The 18,023-nt window shown below is 63.6% G+C and overlaps 1 protein-coding gene across 1 annotated transcript in view; it reads left to right on the forward strand.

The window, feature by feature from the left end:
* Window positions 1–18,023, forward strand: part of CACNA1S (calcium voltage-gated channel subunit alpha1 S) — a 30,177-nt gene that overhangs the window by 8,558 nt on the left and 3,596 nt on the right. The window contains 27 exon segments of the mRNA XM_070401456.1: window positions 594–721; window positions 1,015–1,108; window positions 1,701–1,770; window positions 1,958–2,007; window positions 2,009–2,091; window positions 2,952–3,081; window positions 3,867–3,926; window positions 4,183–4,289; window positions 4,855–4,942; window positions 5,213–5,320; window positions 6,150–6,202; window positions 6,500–6,646; window positions 7,331–7,532; window positions 8,660–8,818; window positions 9,280–9,390; window positions 10,190–10,273; window positions 10,507–10,563; window positions 11,354–11,482; window positions 11,624–11,689; window positions 12,162–12,253; window positions 12,800–12,959; window positions 13,167–13,294; window positions 14,455–14,551; window positions 14,838–14,940; window positions 15,601–15,702; window positions 16,158–16,282; window positions 16,995–17,123. Of these exon segments, the coding sequence (XP_070257557.1) occupies window positions 594–721; window positions 1,015–1,108; window positions 1,701–1,770; window positions 1,958–2,007; window positions 2,009–2,091; window positions 2,952–3,081; window positions 3,867–3,926; window positions 4,183–4,289; window positions 4,855–4,942; window positions 5,213–5,320; window positions 6,150–6,202; window positions 6,500–6,646; window positions 7,331–7,532; window positions 8,660–8,818; window positions 9,280–9,390; window positions 10,190–10,273; window positions 10,507–10,563; window positions 11,354–11,482; window positions 11,624–11,689; window positions 12,162–12,253; window positions 12,800–12,959; window positions 13,167–13,294; window positions 14,455–14,551; window positions 14,838–14,940; window positions 15,601–15,702; window positions 16,158–16,282; window positions 16,995–17,123 (2,862 nt within the window).

Here is an 18,023-nt window from a genome sequence, read left to right on the forward strand (position 1 = left end):
GAGGAAGGGCAGGGCTGGGGAGCCTGGAGCAGGGCGGAGGAAGGCCAGGGCTGGGGAGCCTGGAGCAGGGCGGAGGAAGGCCAGGGCTGGGGAGCCTGGAGCAGGGCGGGAGGAAGGGCAGGGCTGGGCGAGGGACCATGAGGTAGTGGGTCAGGCAGGTGGGAAGGCGAAGGCGGAGGCAGGCAGGTGGGGCCGGGCCCTGGGCCAGGTGAGCCAGAGGACAGGGCAGGCTGGGAGGGGGGCGGGGACCCGGGAGGCAGGGCTGGAGCACCGGGCCGATGCCTGCAGCACAGAATGTGATGTCCTGAGCAAGGGAGGGAGGGCACCCCAGTCCCTGAGATCCTGGGGGCCAGGCAGGGTCTCCCCTGAGGCCTCGGGCGCCCCACCTGCCCGGTGTGGGGGCTGGGTCAGCCCCGGGCGGGAGCTGATGACGCTCAGGGCCGCGTGGATTCAGGCCGCTCCCCGAGGATGCTGGCCGTGTCCCCGTGCTCCAGCCTCCCGTGGGGGGACCCTGACAGGAGGGGGGTCTCCATGGCCCCCCCAGGGAGGGCAGGGCAGGCTCCGGCCCCTCCCCCACGCCCCAGGCTCCTTAGCGGCGGCGCTCAGACATCCTGCTGAACGTCTTCCTGGCCATCGCCGTGGACAACCTGGCCGAGGCCGGGAGCCTGACCTCCGCCCAGAAGGCCAAGGCCGAGGAACGGAAGCGCAGGAAGCTGTCCAAGTGAGAGCGGCCTCCTTCCCGTGGACCTACAGGGCTCGGCGGGGGGGGGGGGGGGGGGGGGGGGGGGGGGGAAGGGGGGGGCAGGCGGCTCCCTGGGGCCCAATGCACCGGGGCCAGGACATGCCGCCCTGGCTGTGCCCATAGCCCGTCCCCCTTGATGGCCGGCGCTGCCCCGACCCCACGGGGCCCCCTGAGCCCTTGGTGTGGGTCCCCCGGAGCGTTCCCAGGCTGGGCAGACCCCCGAGAACGTTCTAGCTGGGCCTCCTCGTCGGGCTCTCTTGTTCTCCCACCAGGGGTCTCCCAGGCCGGCCCGAGGAGGAGAAGGCGGCCGTGGCCAAGAAGCCGGACCAGAAGCCCAAGGGCGAGGGCATCCCGACCACCGCCAAGGTCAGCTGGCCCGGGGGTTCCTGAGATTGGAGATGGTGGGAGGCAGGGGTGCTCGACTCTGGAAGCCCCCTGGTTCCCCCCGAGCCTGGGGGTGCTGGCGGGGGGGAGGTAGTGAGAGGCTCTCAGCCGGGGGGGGGGGGGCACTGCCCTCCACTCCAATGGGGACAGCGCCCGCAGGAGCGGGACCTTCGTCCTGAGAAGAACAGTTGCCCAGCCCGGCCGGCGTGGCTCAGGGGTTGAGCATCGACCTAGGAACCAGGAGGTCACGGTTCGATTCCCGGTCAGGGCACAGGCCCGGGTTTCGGGCTCCATCCCCAGTGTGGGGCGTGCGGGAGGCAGCCGATCCATGATCCTCTCTCATCAGGGATGTTTCCCTCTCCCTTCCTCTCGGAAATCAATACAAATATATTTAAAACATAAAAAAGGGAATGGTGTCATGCCCCCTGTCCCAGGCAGCAGGGAGAGTGAGTGGGCAGAGCCGACACCGGCCCTGTCCCCAGGGAACATGTGTCCGCCCCCCGCCCCCCCCCCCCCCCGTGGCAACTGCAGGTCTCCGCTCACCACCATCCTCTTCCTGCGCTCCTTCCGGCAGCTGAAAGTCGATGAATTCGAGTCCAACGTCAATGAGGTGAAGGACCCCTACCCCTCGGCTGACTTCCCAGGTGAGTGGCCCGGCTTCGTGTGCCCCCCTCCCCCACCCCCGGCCGTGAGCATCCGGGACAGCAGGTGCCACCAGGACAGGCCCCCGTGCGCCCCTAATGCGTGCCCCCTCCCCCACCCCCGGGCCGTGAGCATCCGGGACAGAAGGTGCCACCCAGAAGCTCCTGGGTCTCTTCTCCCTCCCCACAGGGGACGATGAAGAAGATGAGCCCGAGATCCCAGCAAGCCCGCGCCCGCGGCCCCCTGGCCGAGCTGCAGCTGAAAGAGAAGGCGGTGCCCATCCCGGAAGCCAGCTCCTTCTTCATCTTCAGCCCCACCAACAAGTGGGTGGCCCCTCGCTGCTGCGTTGGAGGGCTGGGGGGTGGGGGGTGGGGGCGTGCAGGCTCTGAGGGGGGCCGCCTCCTGCTCTGGGAAGATGGTGATGATGGTGATGATGGTGGTGGTGGTGATGGTGGTGGTGATGGTGCAGTTGCACTGGGAGAACCTTATTCCTTGAGCTGAAGGCCTTGTGCCCCGTCTAACACACCAGCATCCCGGGGGAGGGGGGGGGGAGGTACTGGCACCTATGGGACTGGCTACACTGGCTCCTTTCTGAGAGTAATTTTATTTACTTTTACTTTTTTTGAAATAGATTTTTATTGATTTCAGAGAGGAAGGGAGAGGGAGAAAGAGAGAGAAACATCCATGATGAGAGAGAGTCATCGATCGGCTGCCTCCTGCACGCCCCCCACTGGGGGAATCGAGCCGGCAACCCGGGCCTGTGCCCTGACCGGGAATCGAACCCTGACCTCCTGGTTCATGGATCGAGGCTCAACCACTGAGCACGCCAGCCAGGCCCCAATTTCACGCCTTTAACAACACACAGACTATAGTCTTCAAACAGTTCCCCCACCTGCCTCTGGGATGAAGACGGGCCTGTCCCCTTCTTTGGGGGGGAAGCTGTAGGTGGTGGGTGGAGTCCTGGGAGGAGGAGAGTAATGGGAGGGGCCAGGGTGGGAGATGGAGCTGAGGCTGCTGGGATAGAATGGTGGCAGGGCCGCTGCATGGCCAGCCAGAGGGCCTCCAGATGCCCACTATTCTCCCCTGACCGGGAGGGAGTGACCCAGTGCCCCCTGCAGGGCAGAGGTGGCCGGGGAGGCCGAGTGCCCAGGAACTCAGTTCCCTAGACCCTCCGTCCCCACAGGTTTCGCGTCCTCTGTCATCGCATCGTCAACGCCACCTGGTTCACCAACTTCATCCTGCTCTTCATCATGCTCAGCAGCGCCGCCCTGGCCGCCGAGGACCCCATCCAGGCCGAGTCCATGAGGAACCAGGTGAGGGCGGCTCAGACCTCAGGCTCCGCACACCTCACTCTGTGTTGATGTCAGCGGCATCCTCTATGTGGCTCTCAGAGTCTAAGTCCTTGGAGGGCCTAGACTGACCAGTCCACGCCTTCTCAACAGTGTTGTCACAGCATGCGGCACAAACGGGCTCTTGTTTCTTGGGTTTAATGATGACGGTGATGGGTGATGGCGATGGTGGTGATGGTGATGGTGATGGTGATGGTGATGGTGTGGTGGTTATAGTGGTGATGATGATGGTGATGGTGATGATGATGGTGATGGTGATGGTGATGATGATGATGGTGATGGTGATGGTGATGGTGGTAATGTTGGTGGTGATGATGGTGATGGTGATGGTGGTGATGATGGTGGTGATGATGGTGATGGTGATGGTGGTGATGATGGCGATGGTGATGGTGATGGTGATGGTGATGGTGATGGTGTGGTGGTTATAATGGTGATGATGGTGGTGATGGTGGTGATTGTGGTGATGATGGTGGTGATGATGGTGATGATGGTGATGATGATGGTGGTGATGGTGATGATGGTGGTGATGGTGGTGATTGTGGTGATGATGGTGATGATGGTGGTGATGATGGTGATGATGGTGATGATGGAGGTGATGATGGTGATGATGGTGATGATGGTGATGATGGTGATGATGGTGGTGGTGCTGGTGATGATGGTGGTGCTGGTGGTCATGGTGATGGTGGTTATAATGATATCATTGCTCTGCCCGTCCTCTCACTGACTTCCTCTCCCTGCCCTGCCCCCAGATCCTCGGGTATTTTGACATCGCCTTCACCTCTGTCTTCACTGTGGAGATTGTCCTCAAGGTGAGTGAAGGCCCCGGGGCGGCTTCCGCTTGGGCCGGGGACCCCGACCTGCTGTGGCTGTCACTGACTCAGCACTCACCCCAGGGCTGGGTGGCAGGGGTGAGGGCAAAGCAAGAAGGTGGAAAGAGGTGGGAACAGGGCAGAACCCAGGAGAGCAGATGGGGGCTCAGCTCACATCCCCGGGTGAGGCCCTTCCTCGGGGGGCACAGGCCCGTCGGCAGCTGGTCCCCAGCCAGGGTGCTGCTTGTCTCCCCAGATGACCACCTACGGCGCCTTCCTGCACAAGGGCTCCTTCTGCCGCAACTACTTCAACATCCTGGACCTGCTGGTGGTGGCCGTGTCCCTCATCTCCATGGGGCTCCCGTGAGCAGGGGCAGGGCCGGCCGGGGCGCAGACCCTCTGCTCCGAGCCAGGGCCTCAGGGCACCAAGCCAAGGGGCGGGGGGTGGGGGAGAGCACCCACAGACATTGACGGGGTCTAGGCCCTCAGGTTGTCACCAATGGGACTGACGTGCCCATGCTCGGCAGGCAGAGCTGGGGACCAGGAGCGGATCAGCGAGGAGAAGGCAGTCCCAGCAGCCCTTGGTGCTCCCAGTCTGATGGGGGGGGCCGAGACTGCACCCCCTCCCCATGAGGAGGCCCGCTCTGTGCTGCTAGTGGGGGACGGGAACTCGGCCCTTTAGCCGGAGGCAGCTTTACCTGGGCGGCCCACACCCAGCCGAGGGAGAGGCGGGAAGGAGGCAGTGTTCAGGCAGAAAGAGGCCCCAGCGAGCAGGAGGCTGGAGGAGGTGGAGGCTGGAGCTGCTGTCCTTAGCCCCGCCTCCGGCCCTGCCCTTGGCCCCGCCCTTAACCCCGCCCCACTCTAGGCCCGCCCCCATCCTGTCCTTGGCCCTGCCCCCTTGTCCTCAGCCCCCCACCGCCCCCCCCAGGTCCAGCTCCATCTCGGTGGTGAAGATCCTGAGGGTGCTGAGGGTGCTCCGGCCCCTGCGAGCCATCAACCGGGCCAAAGGGCTGAAGGTGAGCAGACCCGCCGGCACCCGGTGGGGGTGGGGGCGCCTCCAGGGTCCTCAGCCCAGTGTCTGGGCACCTCTCGTGGCCTCTGCCCGCCGTGGGGGCTGAGGATGAGGCTGGGCAGCAGGGCTCCCCCCACCACAGTCCCCACCACCCCCACCCCCACCTCTCTGCCTGCAACCAGTGGGGGTCCGGGAGGCTGCCGGTCCGGGGTCCCCTCCGCCGGACCAGGGGGGCGGGCTGCTGCCCCCTGGCCCCACCGCCCTCCCTCCGCAGCACGTGGTGCAGTGCGTGTTCGTGGCCATCCGCACCATCGGCAACATCGTGCTGGTCACCACCCTCCTGCAGTTCATCTTCGCCTGCGTCGGCGTCCAGCTCTTCAAGGTGAGCCCCTCACCCAGGTGCCCACCAGGGTCCAGCCCTGGGCCAAGGCCAGAGCGGCCGGCTGTTCCTCCTCAGCCCAGGGAGCCCCCACCTGGGGAAACAGGGGTCCGCAAGGCTCCCCGAGTGTCCGCCATCTTCCTGGCTTCCCCTGGAGGAGGAAGGTGACGCCCCACGCCCGCCCGGCCTGCAACCACCCCTCCCGGCCCCTCCGATCCCCCTCCTCGTCGCCTGGGCTCCTGCACCCCGAGTGCCGGCCGGGGTGTCTGCCCTCAGTCCTTCTCCCAGGAGCACCGAGGGCATCTTCACACCTCTGGGCGCCAACCCCATTCCGTCCTCACTTTCGGGGAGAGCACGGCGCTCAGCCCTCGGTTCCTCTCCAGGGACCAGGCCTGCTGGGTGTCCCTCCGGACGCCCCGGCTTTGGGACCACCTGCAGGACAAAGAGATTGGCCTGAGCACAGCCCGACCCCGCGGCTCCTCCTCCCAGGACCCGGTCGTCTCCTGCCCCCATGGGTCCTGCTTGAAAATCACCAGACGGAGCCTCAGCCAGACGTAGACATGCAATGACATTCATTCATTCATTCATTCATCGCACAGACACGGGGCTGCTTCCAGGGTCAGGGCCAGGGCTGGGGGCCGGGGGCCGGCTGAGGGCTTGGGCCTCGGTGCCGGAGGACTAGTCTGGGCCCGGCTCCCTGGTTGGGCCACCCTCTGGGAGGAAGACCCAGGCTCCTCGGTCCAGACAGTCTGCCTTCCTTCTCCTGCCCATCATTGGATCGCTGTTTCCATGACAACGCATCTCCCTCTCTCCCCCCCTGTCCTGGGCGCAGGGGAAGTTCTTCAGCTGCACTGACTTGTCCAAGATGACGGAGGAGGAATGCAGGTGTGCGGGGCTCTGGGGTGGGGAGTGGGGGGAAGTGGGGGGTAGGGGGTGTAACTGGCATAAGGGCCCCTCGCGGGAACACCTGAGAGGGGCAGGCGGCCCTTCAGGCTGGGGGAATGGGACGAAGCCCCTCATCCCAGGAGGGGTGCCCAGCCGTGTCCCCTCAGGTCCGATCGGGACCCCCATTTGTCCTGCACACTCACTGCCCAGGGCCCGGAGGACATGGTGGGGGGGTGGGGGGGGACGGGGCGGCCCAGCCATGCCCAGCGCAGTGACTCCCCCCGCAACCCCCTGAAGGGGCTACTACTACGTCTACAAGGACGGGGACCCCACGCAGATGGAGCTGCGCCACCGCGAGTGGATACTCAACGACTTCCACTTCGACAACGTGCTGTCCGCCATGATGTCCCTCTTCACCGTCTCCACCTTCGAGGGGTGGCCGCAGTGAGTGAGGGCGGGGCCCGGGGCCCCCAGGGCCTGGTCGGGGGTCCCTCAGTCCCTCGCCAGCCCCCCGGCCCGTGGACGGTGCTCCGATGGTCTAGCCCAGTGGTTGGCAAACTCATTAGTCAGCAGAGCCAAATATCAACAGCACAGCGATTGAAATTTCTTTTGAGAGCCAAATTTTTAAAACTTAAACTCTATAGGTAGGTACATTGTTATTAACTTAATTAGGGTCCTCCTCAGGCTTAGGAAGAGCCACACTCAAGGGGCCAAAGAGCCGCATGTGGCTCGCGAGCCGCGTTTTGCCGACCACTGGTCTAGCTAGACTCTAGTCTAGACCAAGCATGTCAAACTCTCGGCCGGCGGGCTGCATGCCTCGTTTATTTGGCCCGTGTTAGCCTTTGAGTTGACATGCTTGGTCTAGAGGACTTGTCACTCCAAAGGCAGCCAGAGCAGGGGCTCTGAGCCATGTCTCCATCGGCGTAGGGCTCTCTGAGGGATAGGGGCGAGGGACACCCCGGGGAAAGGCAGGTGCATCCTGGGATCGGTCCCAGCCTTCCCCGGCACGATCTGACTTGCTCTCCCGTCGCTCATTGCACACAAGCTCCCCCGGGGGACAAAGCCCCCGCCCTGGCCTGGCCCCCCTGCCCAGCCACCCAGCCCGTCTCCTCTCCCCGCCCGCCCCAGGCTCCTGTACAAGGCCATCGACGCCTACGAGGAGGACAAGGGCCCCGTCTACAACCACCGGGTGGAGATGGCCATCTTCTTCATCGTCTACATCATCCTCATCGCCTTCTTCATGATGAACATCTTCGTGGGCTTCGTCATCGTCACCTTCCAGGAGCAGGGCGAGACCGAGTACAAGAACTGCGAGCTGGACAAGAACCAGGTGCCCGGCCCAGCCCGGCCCGGTCCGCGCGGCTCAGAGGCTAGGCATCCAACCATAAACCAGGAGGTCACGGTTCCATTCCCGCCCGGGCTCCTGTGGGCTCGACCCCCAGCTGGGGGTGTGCAGGAGGCAGCCGGCCCATGATGCTCTCATCATTGATGCTTCTCTCTCTCCCTTTCCTTTTCTCTCTGGAGAGTCCTGGGCTGGGGTGACCCAGATCCTCCCCTTGCAGCCGCCATGCACCCACCCCGTCTCCCACCCATCGCCCAGGGGAAGCCATACAAGCTGATGGGTGGGGGTCTTCTCATGGGACCCTCGTGATGCCCAGAGGAAGGAAGCCCTCAGAGCCCTGCTCTGGACAAGGGTCATGTTAACAAAGGCCCGTGATGACCAAGGGGGAGCCCTCCAACCCTCGGGCCCTTCCCCTAAAGCAGGGGCGGGGAGTGTCCGGCCCGCGGGCCGTACAAGGCCTGTGAAATCATTCGGTCTGGCCCTGCCGAGGTGTTAGGGGTGAGGTCATTAAGTATTTGACCAAATAGATAGCAGGCTGATTTGTTTTTGTTTTTGTTTTTTTTAATATATTTTATTGATTTTTTACAGAGAGGAAGGGAGAGGGATAGAGAGCTAGAAACATCGATGAGAGAGAAACATCGATCAGCTGCCTCCTGCACACTCCCCACTGGAGATGTGCCCGCAACCCAGGTTCATGCCCTTGACCGGAATCGAACCCGGGACCCTTCAGTCCGCAGGCTGACGCTCTATCCACTGAGCCAAACCGGTTTCGGCTGTTTTTTTTTTTTTTTAAATATACTTTTATTGATTTCAGAGATGAAGGGAGGGGGAGAGAGAGAGAGAGAAACATCAATTATGAGAGAGAGAATCAACGATCGGCTGTAGCGGGCTCATGTTTGAGTGGATCGCTTTGTATGGCCCGCGAATGATGCCATAAACCTCCAAATGGCCCCTGGCAGGAACAAAGGTTCCCCACCCCTGCCCTGCAGGGTCCAGCAGAGACCCTCAGCCACAGGCTCCTGACGTGCCAGAGGGGGGTCCCCTCCCTCCCGCCGGTGGGGGTGGGCGCGGGGGGGGGGGGCGCTCCCGGCTGACGGCCCCCGTGTGTGTCTCAGCGCCAGTGTGTGCAGTACGCCCTGAAGGCCCGGCCCCTGAAGTGCTACATCCCCAAGAACCCGTACCAGTACCAGGTGTGGTACGTGGTCACCTCGTCCTACTTCGAGTACCTGATGTTCGCCCTCATCATGCTCAACACCATCTGCCTGGGCATGCAGGTGAGGCGGGTGCAGGGCCCGAGGGGCCGGGGTGGGCCGGGGTCCGGGCTGGTCCCCCATCTCTTCTTCCCAGTGCCCCTCGGGATAGAGGCGTGAACTGACCCAGTATCTATTAATGTATTTTATTGATGTCAGAGAGGAAGGGAGAGGGACAGAGAGAGAAACATCCATGATGAGAGGGAATCATGGATCGGCTGCCTCCTGCACGCCCCTCCCTGGGGATCAAGCCCACAACCCAGGCATGTGCCCTTGACCGGGAATCGAACCCTGACCTCCTGGTTCATTGGTCGACGCTCAACCACTGAGCCACACCGGCCGGGCTGGCTCCCAGGGTTTTGAGATGAAAGAGAGCAGCGGGCTGGGGGCCCGGGGAAGAGGAGGGGAGGCTCTGAGAATGCCATCTGCGGGATGGAGAAGCCAGACCCCCCCAGGCCTCTCCTGTGCCCCCCCCCCCCCCCCAGCACTACAACCAGTCGGAGGAGATGAACCACATCTCGGACATCCTGAACGTCGCCTTCACCATCATCTTCACGCTGGAGATGATCCTCAAGCTCCTGGCGTTCAAGGCCAAGGTGAGCGCCGGCCCCAGTCCAGGCAGCGGCGGGGACCGGGGTGAGGCCTTCTCATCCCCGCCCCCCCGCCCTCCCCGCCGGCCTGACCTACAGAAGGCCCTTCACGGGCTCCCAAGCTACTCGCCCCCTTGGCCATGGCCACCTTCAGACGTGGATGGGCAAGATAGTCAGGCTGCCCCCCTGTCCCGAGCCTGGCTTCTGAGGCTCAGCCCATGGCTGTGGCGGGCGGGGGGGAGCCCCTTGGCTCCCAAGTCCACCACCTCATGCCCAGCCCAGCCGCACCCTGGCAGGTCTGCACTGCCCAGCCATGGCCGGGCTTCGAGGGAGACGGGTGAAAGAGCTCCCCATCCGGACCCGGACCCCAACCCTGAGTTCCCAGCCCCCCACACTGACCACTTTATTATTTTTATTTTTTTAAGAAATTTTTTTTATTGATTTCCGAGAGGGAGGGACGGAGGAAGGGAGGGAGGGAGGGAGGGAGGGAGGAACATCAATGATGAGAGATCGAGCCCACAACCCCGGCATGTGCCCTGACCGGGAATCGAACCCCAACCTCCTGGTTCATAGGTCGACACTCAGCCACTGAGCCACACCGGCCGGGCTCACTGACCCCTTTCTGTCTCCAGAGGGAGAGGGCCTAGGAGTGGGGGGGGGGGGGGGTAGGAGCTCCAGGAGAGGGAGCCCCAGGGGCCTGGCCCGGAGTCTGCAATCCCCGCCCGCCCCCCACCCCCCCGCCGGCCTCCCTCCGGAGCGCCTCTCCCCATGCTCCTCACCCCGATTCCCATCCCTGTCCCCCCAGGGCTACTTCGGGGACCCCTGGAACGTGTTTGACTTCCTGATCGTCATCGGCAGCATCATCGACGTGATCCTCAGCGAGATCGACGTGAGTGGGGGGTGGGGGGTGAGACGGGACCTGGGCCTGTTGTCTCCCCTCCTCTTCCTGCTCCCCGGCCCCCCCAGCCTGTGGCCTCCCTGTCCCCCCGGCTTGGTCCTCGCGCCCACACCCCCGACAGGCTGCCCCTTGGGTCTCATGCCCGGCCTCACTGTCTTTTTCTCTCTTGCCCTCCCCCGCTGCCCCCCTCCACCCCACCCCCCACCCCTCGCTTCTCTCCACAGACCTTCCTGGCCTCCAGCGGGGGGCTGTACTGCCTGGGTGGCGGCTGCGGCACCGTGGTAATTCCCGGCTGCATGCGCCTGCCGCCTGCACGCTGACTCCCTCCCCCAGAGCAGTGCCCCCCCCCCAGGGCCCGGGTCAGGGTGGGGCAGGCTCTGTGGCAGAACATGCATGAATCACGCGTGGATGTCGTGGGGTTCCCAGCGCCCTGGAAACCGGGCGGGGGGCTCTCCCCGTCCAGGGTCTCAGGGACAGAGCTGTGAGTGAGCCCGAGGGACGCTCTGCGCTGGGAGGACCTGGGGGCGGGGCGTGGGGGGAGCTGCTCAGGGGCAGCTTCAAGAGCAGGTGAGATGAGCCCTGGCCTGTGTGGCTCAGTGGCTAGAGCGTCGGCCTGCGGACCGAAGGGTCCCGGGTTCGATTCCTGTCAAGGGCACAGGCCCGGGTTGTCCTCGACTCCCAGTGTGGGGCGTGCAGGAGGCAGCCGATCCATGATTCTCTCTCATCATGGATGTTTCTGTCTCTCTCTCCCTCTCCCTTCCTCTCTGAAATCAATACAAATATGTTTTTTAAAAAAAAGAGAGAAAGAGACAGATAAGGTGAGATGAGGCCTGAGGCCTAGAGGGCAGTCGGCCGGCCTGGTCACGGCCTCACCCCAGGCCCAGGCCCGTGTCGGGGTGGCCCAGGCCTGCTCAGCGCTCCCCCCACCTCCCTCCTCCCAGCTGAGAGCCCACAGCCTCCCGGAGCCCAGGCAGGGGCTCTCGTCTCCCCCACACACTGCCCCTCCACCTTCCCGCCCCGACCCCTGACCCCTGACCCCTGACCCCGGCCTCGGGGGCTGCCGCCCCGCAGGACCCCGACGAGAGCGCCCGCATCTCCAGCGCCTTCTTCCGCCTGTTCCGGGTCATGAGGCTCATCAAGCTGCTGAGCCGGGCCGAGGGCGTCCGCACGCTGCTCTGGACCTTCATCAAGTCCTTCCAGGTGCGCCCGGCCCTCCGCACGGGGACCCCCGGGCCTCCACCCGCCTGCCCGGTCCTGGGGGGCCTGGGGGGCCTGGGGTCCCTGCTGAGCTGGGGAGGCAGGCCGGAGCCGGAGAGCCTCACGCACCCCCCCCCCCGCCAGGCACTGCCCTACGTGGCCCTGCTCATCGTCATGTTGTTCTTCATCTACGCGGTCATCGGCATGCAGGTGAGGGCGCCGAGGGTCCCCCACGTCAGAGGCACTGGTGGGTCCTGGGGGGCTGGGCGCCCCCTCCTGCCGGCCCATCCTGGAAGCCCGGGGTCCCCAGTGTTGCCGTGTGAGTGAATCAGGCGGAGGCAACCCCAGGGCCAGACTGTGTCTCGGGCCCATCAGAGGCCCGGGCGGGCTCAGCCCACCTCCCATGAGAGCCGCCCCTTCTCTGCAGCGAGCCCCCCTGCCGGCTGCTGGTAGGGAACCTTGTCCCCCCACCCCCTCCCCTCCCCTCACCCCCCTGCTTTGCTTGGGCTCAACCTAAAGAGGCTCATCCACCCTCGCAAACGGGCCCGTGTACGCGCTTCAGGGCTGAGGCGGCCGGGAGGGAGGGGGCCCGGAGGAGCTCAGGGGAGGTGGGCCGGGGCCCGGCGGGAGGCAGCAGCCTGCAGACCCCGCCTGGTCCCTCAGCAGCCCCGTGTGCTTGCAGATGTTCGGGAAGATCGCCTTGGTGGACGGGACCCAAATCAACCGCAACAACAACTTCCAGACCTTCCCACAGGCCGTGCTGCTGCTCTTCAGGCACGAGGCCCCGCCCCGCGGACCCCAGGGCCTTTGCACGGGAGGCTGGGCTGGCTGTGCGGCCACACGGGGCCCTGCGCTCAGGCAGCTAGCGCTCTGCTGTCCCCACCACATCCGGGCGTCTTCGTGTCCCCCGGGGCCCCACATAAGACATAGCCGGGCCGGAGCGCATGCATCTGTCCCCCCCCCGCCCCCCCCCCCCACCCAGCAACCCCATCCCAGGAGCGGGAGACGGAGGTCCAGTGGCCTTCAGAGGCACGTGAGGCCTCGATGACCTCTGCCCCTGCCTCCGCTGGGTCTGGACAAGGCTCGCTCTTGCCGCCCGCTCCCAGCGACTTGCCTCATGGAGTGGTTTGGCCCCTCCATCCAGGAAACACCCCCTTTTTTGTTTTTACCTTTTACCTCCTGCTCCTGCTGCCCCGATAAGTAGAGCAGGGGGACTGCGGTGCAGAGGGGAAACCGAGGCCCAGCTCACAGGGACCTCCCGGCTCGGGGGGCAGCCCCAGTCTGCTCACCCGCCCCCGCCCATGAGCCCCCCACTTCCAGGTGCGCGACGGGCGAGGCCTGGCAGGAGGTCCTGCTGGCCAGCAGCTACGGGAAGCTGTGCGACCCCGCGTCCGAGTACGCGCCCGGCGAGGAGTACTCGTGCGGCACCAACTTCGCCTACTACTACTTCATCAGCTTCTACATGCTCTGCGCCTTCCTGGTGAGCCGCCGGGGGGCACGGGGGGCCTCGGGGCGGGCGGGGGGCCTCGGGGCGGGCGGGCAGGCGCCGGGCCGACCTCCCTGGCCGGCTCCCTCTCTCCCGGGTCGGCCTCAGGGGCGCGGGCAGCGGGAGGCCATCGGCTGCAGCCCCCACCCAGCGCCCACCTGGTCCCCTTCCGTGTCGGGGGCCCTGGGTCCCCCCTTACAGATCATCAACCTGTTCGTGGCGGTCATCATGGACAACTTCGACTACCTCACACGGGACTGGTCCATCCTGGGCCCCCACCACCTGGACGAGTTCAAGGCCATCTGGGCCGAGTACGACCCTGAGGCCACGTGAGTCCAGGCCGCAGACGCCGGCCCTCCCTCGCCTGCGCGCCCGCCATCTCAGACCCCGTCCCGGTGTCCTGTTTGCTAGGCTAGGAACGGCCGGCTGCCTGTCCCTTCAACATCCGAGGTCCCGGCTCAGAGAACGGGACTTCCTGGGGGTTGGCAGGGACCCCACAGTGCCCCCTCCTGGCTTTCTTGGGAAATGGCCACCCAGGGTCTGAGTGGACAGGGGCAGGAGCGGGGAGCTCAGTGCCGGACCAGCTCTCAGAGCATGACCATCTGACCATCAGTTTTTGTGTGTGTGTGTGTGTGTTTTTAAATATATTTTATTGATTTTTTACAAAGAGGAAGGGAGAGAGAGAGTTAGAAACATCGATGAGAGAGAAACATCGATCAGCTGCCTCCGCACATCTCCCACTGGGGATGTGCCTGCAACCCAGGTACATGCCCTTGACCGGAATCGAACCCGGGACCCTTCAGTCCGCAGGCCGACGCTCTATCCAGGGAGCCAAACTGGTTAGGGCTTGACCATCAGTTTTGGGGCAGAACCCGGCCCCACCCAGACAGACCGGCCAGCTCTGCCTCGCCACAGTCCGTGTTTGAGGGCTGTTCCCCAGGCGACAGACACTGCCCTGGCCCCTGCGTGTATTATCTCATTTAACAGCGACCAGGAGACAGGTCACACGGAGGTGAACTTCCACCTCCCTGGACCCAGAGCCTCTGCTTCTATTAATACAACCCAGGAGCCCCAACCAGCGGGACCAAAACCCAAGGAAGGCTCTGCCACGGGGGAAACGAGGTCCAGATCCCAGGCCTGGAGAGAGAGAGAGAGAGAGAGAGAGAGAGAGAGAGGAGCTGGTGGCCTGGCTGGTGTGGCTCCGTGGTTGAGCGTCGACCTATGAACCAGGTCAGGGTTTCAGACTCGATCCCCAGCAGGGGGCGTGCAGGAGGCAGCCGATGGATGATGAATCTCTCTCTAAAAAAAAAAAATTAATGAAAACATATTTTAAAAAATCAAGAAGGGAGGCTGGCTTCCCGTCCTAAGCCTGGCTGGGAAACAAGGCCGCGCTCGCCTGTCCTGCCTCTTCCCCGCGCCCGTTCCCTGAGCCGGGAGGGGCTGCGGGCGGCCGCCAGGGGTACAGCCGTGTCTCCCGTGTCTCCTGCAGGGGCCGCATCAAACACCTGGACGTGGTGACCCTGCTGCGGAGGATCCAGCCCCCGCTCGGCTTCGGGAAGTTCTGCCCCCACCGCGTGGCTTGTAAGGTAACTCCGGCGCCAGGGAGGGGCCCCGGGGACAGGATTTCGGGGCAGGAAGCTGGCGAGCCACTTCAGAACGGTCATCTCCCGGATCCACGCCCCCCCCAGGAACTACAGTCTTCACAACGCCCCCAACTCATCCTTCTATCCCCCCAACATCCGTGAAGGGCATCCTGCCCCCAGCCCTCATGTCCCGGCCCCTCCTGGCCCCCAGACCCACCGGGTGAGGGTGGCCTGCCCGGTTTGGCCGGGTCCCGCCCCACAGCGAACCGCCCCCCCTCTCCCCGCACAGCGACTGGTGGGCATGAACATGCCCCTCAACAGTGACGGCACCGTCACCTTCAACGCCACCCTCTTCGCCCTGGTGCGCACGGCCCTCAAGATCAAGACGGAAGGTGAGCCCGGCCGCCCGGCGTGGCTCATGGTTGAGCGTCGACCTAGGAACCAGGAGGTCAGGGTTCGATTCCCGGCCGGGGCACAGGCCCGGGTTGCGGGCTCGATGCCCAGTTGGGGGCGTGCAGGAGGCAGCCGATCCATGATTCTCTCTCATCATGGATGTTTTTTTCTTTTTTTCTTTTTTAATTTCTCCTTTTGATTGTTAGTTCTTCCTGGTTGATTGATCCTTTTCACATTATGTCACTTTTTAAAAAATATATATTTTATTGATTTTTTTACAGAGAGGAAGGGAGAGGGATAGAGAGTTAGAAACATCGATGAGAGAGAAACATCGATCAGCTGCCTCCTGCACACTCCCTACTGGGGATGTGCCCGCAACCAAGGTCCATGCCCTTGACCGGAATCGAACCTGGGACCTTTCAGTCCGCAGGCCGACGCTCTATCCACTGAGCCACACCGGTTAGGGCTCATCATTGATGTTCCTATCTCTCTCTCCCTCTCCCTTCCTCTCTGAAATCAATAAAAACATATTTAAAAAAAAAAAGAGAGAGAGAGAGAGAAGGTGAGAGGGTGGCAGAGCCCCAGGTGGCTGTGTCCAGCGGGGTTGGCTCGGCCCAGCTGGTTGGCTTCAGGGCCATCCCCGCCTGCCCCTCGCCCAGGTAACTTCGAGCAGGCCAACGAGGAGCTGCGGGCCATCATCAAGAAGATCTGGAAGAGGACCAGCATGAAGCTCCTGGACCAGGTCATCCCTCCGATCGGAGGTGCGTGGGGCTCGGGGCTCGGGGTCCGGGGGCCGCTGAGGAGGGGCTGCGGGTCAGGTGGCCGCACTCTGAGTGCCCGGCGGGGCGCCGAGTTCCCCACTCCTACACCTGCCCACGCAGAAGCGACCCCTCGCACGACAACCACGAGGCAGGTCCTAAGTGAACTTCCACCTCCCTCGGTCCATACCCTCTACCTCTATGGAGGAGCCCCCAACCAGCTCAAGCAAAGCCCAAGAAAGGGGTTCCAGGCCTGGAGAGGAGAGAGAGAGAGAGAGAGAGAGAGAGAGAGAGAGCCTGGGGATGGCCCAGACCCTCCCTAAATACCTTGGACAGACCCCGTGGGGGCCTCAGGCCAGGTCAGAGACAGGAGGGGTGGCTCCTCTGCCCCGCCCTGGGGCTCCCCCGCCCTCCGGCTCTCCCCGGCCTTCAGGACACCCCTTGTCGGCCCCCCGCAGACGACGAGGTGACGGTGGGCAAGTTCTACGCCACGTTCCTCATCCAGGAGCACTTCCGCAAGTTCATGAAGCGCCAGGAGGAGTATTATGGCTACCGGCCCAAGAAGGACGCCGTGCAGATCCAGGTGAGCCGGCGGCTCCGGGCCTGTGGCTGAGCCAGGCCTCCGGGCCCCGCCCCTGAGCTGAGCCGCTCACTCTCCACATCCTTGAGGGCCAGGGATGGAGGCGCAATTCTGGGGGGGAGGGGGGCGGCCGTGATGGGAGACATTCCAATCTGAAGAGAAGACCCCGGAGCCGGTCCATCTCTGGGTGACAGGGCTTGTCCAAAGGGGAGGTAGGAGCTGGATGAGAGCAATATTCTCATGGACCAGCTGCCTCCCGCACGCCCCCCACTGGGGATCCAGCCCGCAACCCGGGCCTGTGCCCTGAGTGGGAATCGAACCGCGACCTCCTGGTTCCTAGGTAGACGCTCAACCACTTAGCCACGCCAGCCGGGCTGTTTCTAGTCCTTGGTGTCCATTATAATGCACATAATTTATAAATTCAAAAAATACACATGCCCGTGGGTTGTGTGCCCATAAATATATTTCTATAGCAAATTTTTCTTAGTTTGAAACAATCTTGCAATTTAGAAAGTTGCACACATATAATGCAAGAACCTTTTTTTTAAAAAAAAACAACATGTTTTTATTTGATTTCCGAGAGGAAGGGCGAGGGAGAGAGGGTGGGGCTGGAGCCCAAACCCCGGTGGCAAGGGTTAGAAACGAGGGAGGCCGTGGGGTGTCGTCGGGTCCCCCCCCGGATCGGAGGGTCAGGGGGTCCCTTCTCCATCCCCAGGCCGGACTGCGGACCATAGAGGAGGAGGCCGCGCCCGAGATCCGCCGGACCATCTCGGGCGACCTCACGGCTGAGGAGGAGCTGGAGCGGGCCATGGTGGAGGCCGCCATGGAGGAGGGGATATTCCGGGTGAGCGGGGGGCAGGGGGGGGGGCAGCCACCTATCACGGACGGGGGGGCCCACAGGAGGGGGGTGTGGAAGCCAGAGACGCCCACCACCCACAGCTCCGAGGGCTCAGAATCTGTGACCCAGCTTCCTCGAGGGAACAAATGTAACCAAACACTTCCTTCCCCACCTGCCCGCCCCACCAAGTCTCTCCCTTTCCTCCCGCCCCAGCCCCAGTCAACCCTCGTCTCTCTCGAGGCCTCCGTGGTCAGATGCCCACCTGCCCTGGTCACCTGTGCTCGAGCCTCAGCTCTGTCCAGTGTCCCATGGCCCCTTAAAGACCCCTGGCAAAACCTTCCTGGGTTCTTTTTTATTATGATTGATTTCAGAGAGGAAGAGAGAGGGAGAGAGAAAGAGAAACATCAATGATGAGAGAGCATCACGGACTGGCTGCCTCCTGCACGCCCCACACTGGGGATCGAGCCCACAACCCGGGCCTGTGCCCCGACTGGGACTCAAACCCAGGACCCTTCAGTCCGCAGGCAGATGCTCTATCCATTGAGCCAAACCAGCTAGGGCATTGGGTTCTTTTTTTATTATTATTGATTTCAGAGAGGAAGGGAAAGGGAGAGAGAAACATCAATGATGAGAGAGCATCATAGATCAGCTGCCTCCTGCACGCCCCCTACTGGGGATCAAGCCCACAACCCGGGCCTGTGCCCTGACCGGGAATGGAACCGTGACCTCCTGGTTCCTAGGTCGATGCTCAACCGCTGAGCCAGGCCGGCCGGGCCCTTCTTGGGGTCTCCATGAGGAGATGGTGACGCAGGAGGGGACCTGCGATGTCCAATATCCCTCAGCAAGTTCGCTCCCCCCCAGCCCTCGCCCGGCCCGCGCTCAGTCCTCCCTCCCTCCTCCCGCCCC

Source organism: Myotis yumanensis, unplaced genomic scaffold (genome assembly GCF_028538775.1).
Source record: "Myotis yumanensis isolate MYYU_CA2020_CCGP unplaced genomic scaffold, mMyoYum1.0.hap1 SCAF_22, whole genome shotgun sequence".
Classification (NCBI taxonomy): domain Eukaryota; kingdom Metazoa; phylum Chordata; class Mammalia; order Chiroptera; family Vespertilionidae; genus Myotis; species Myotis yumanensis.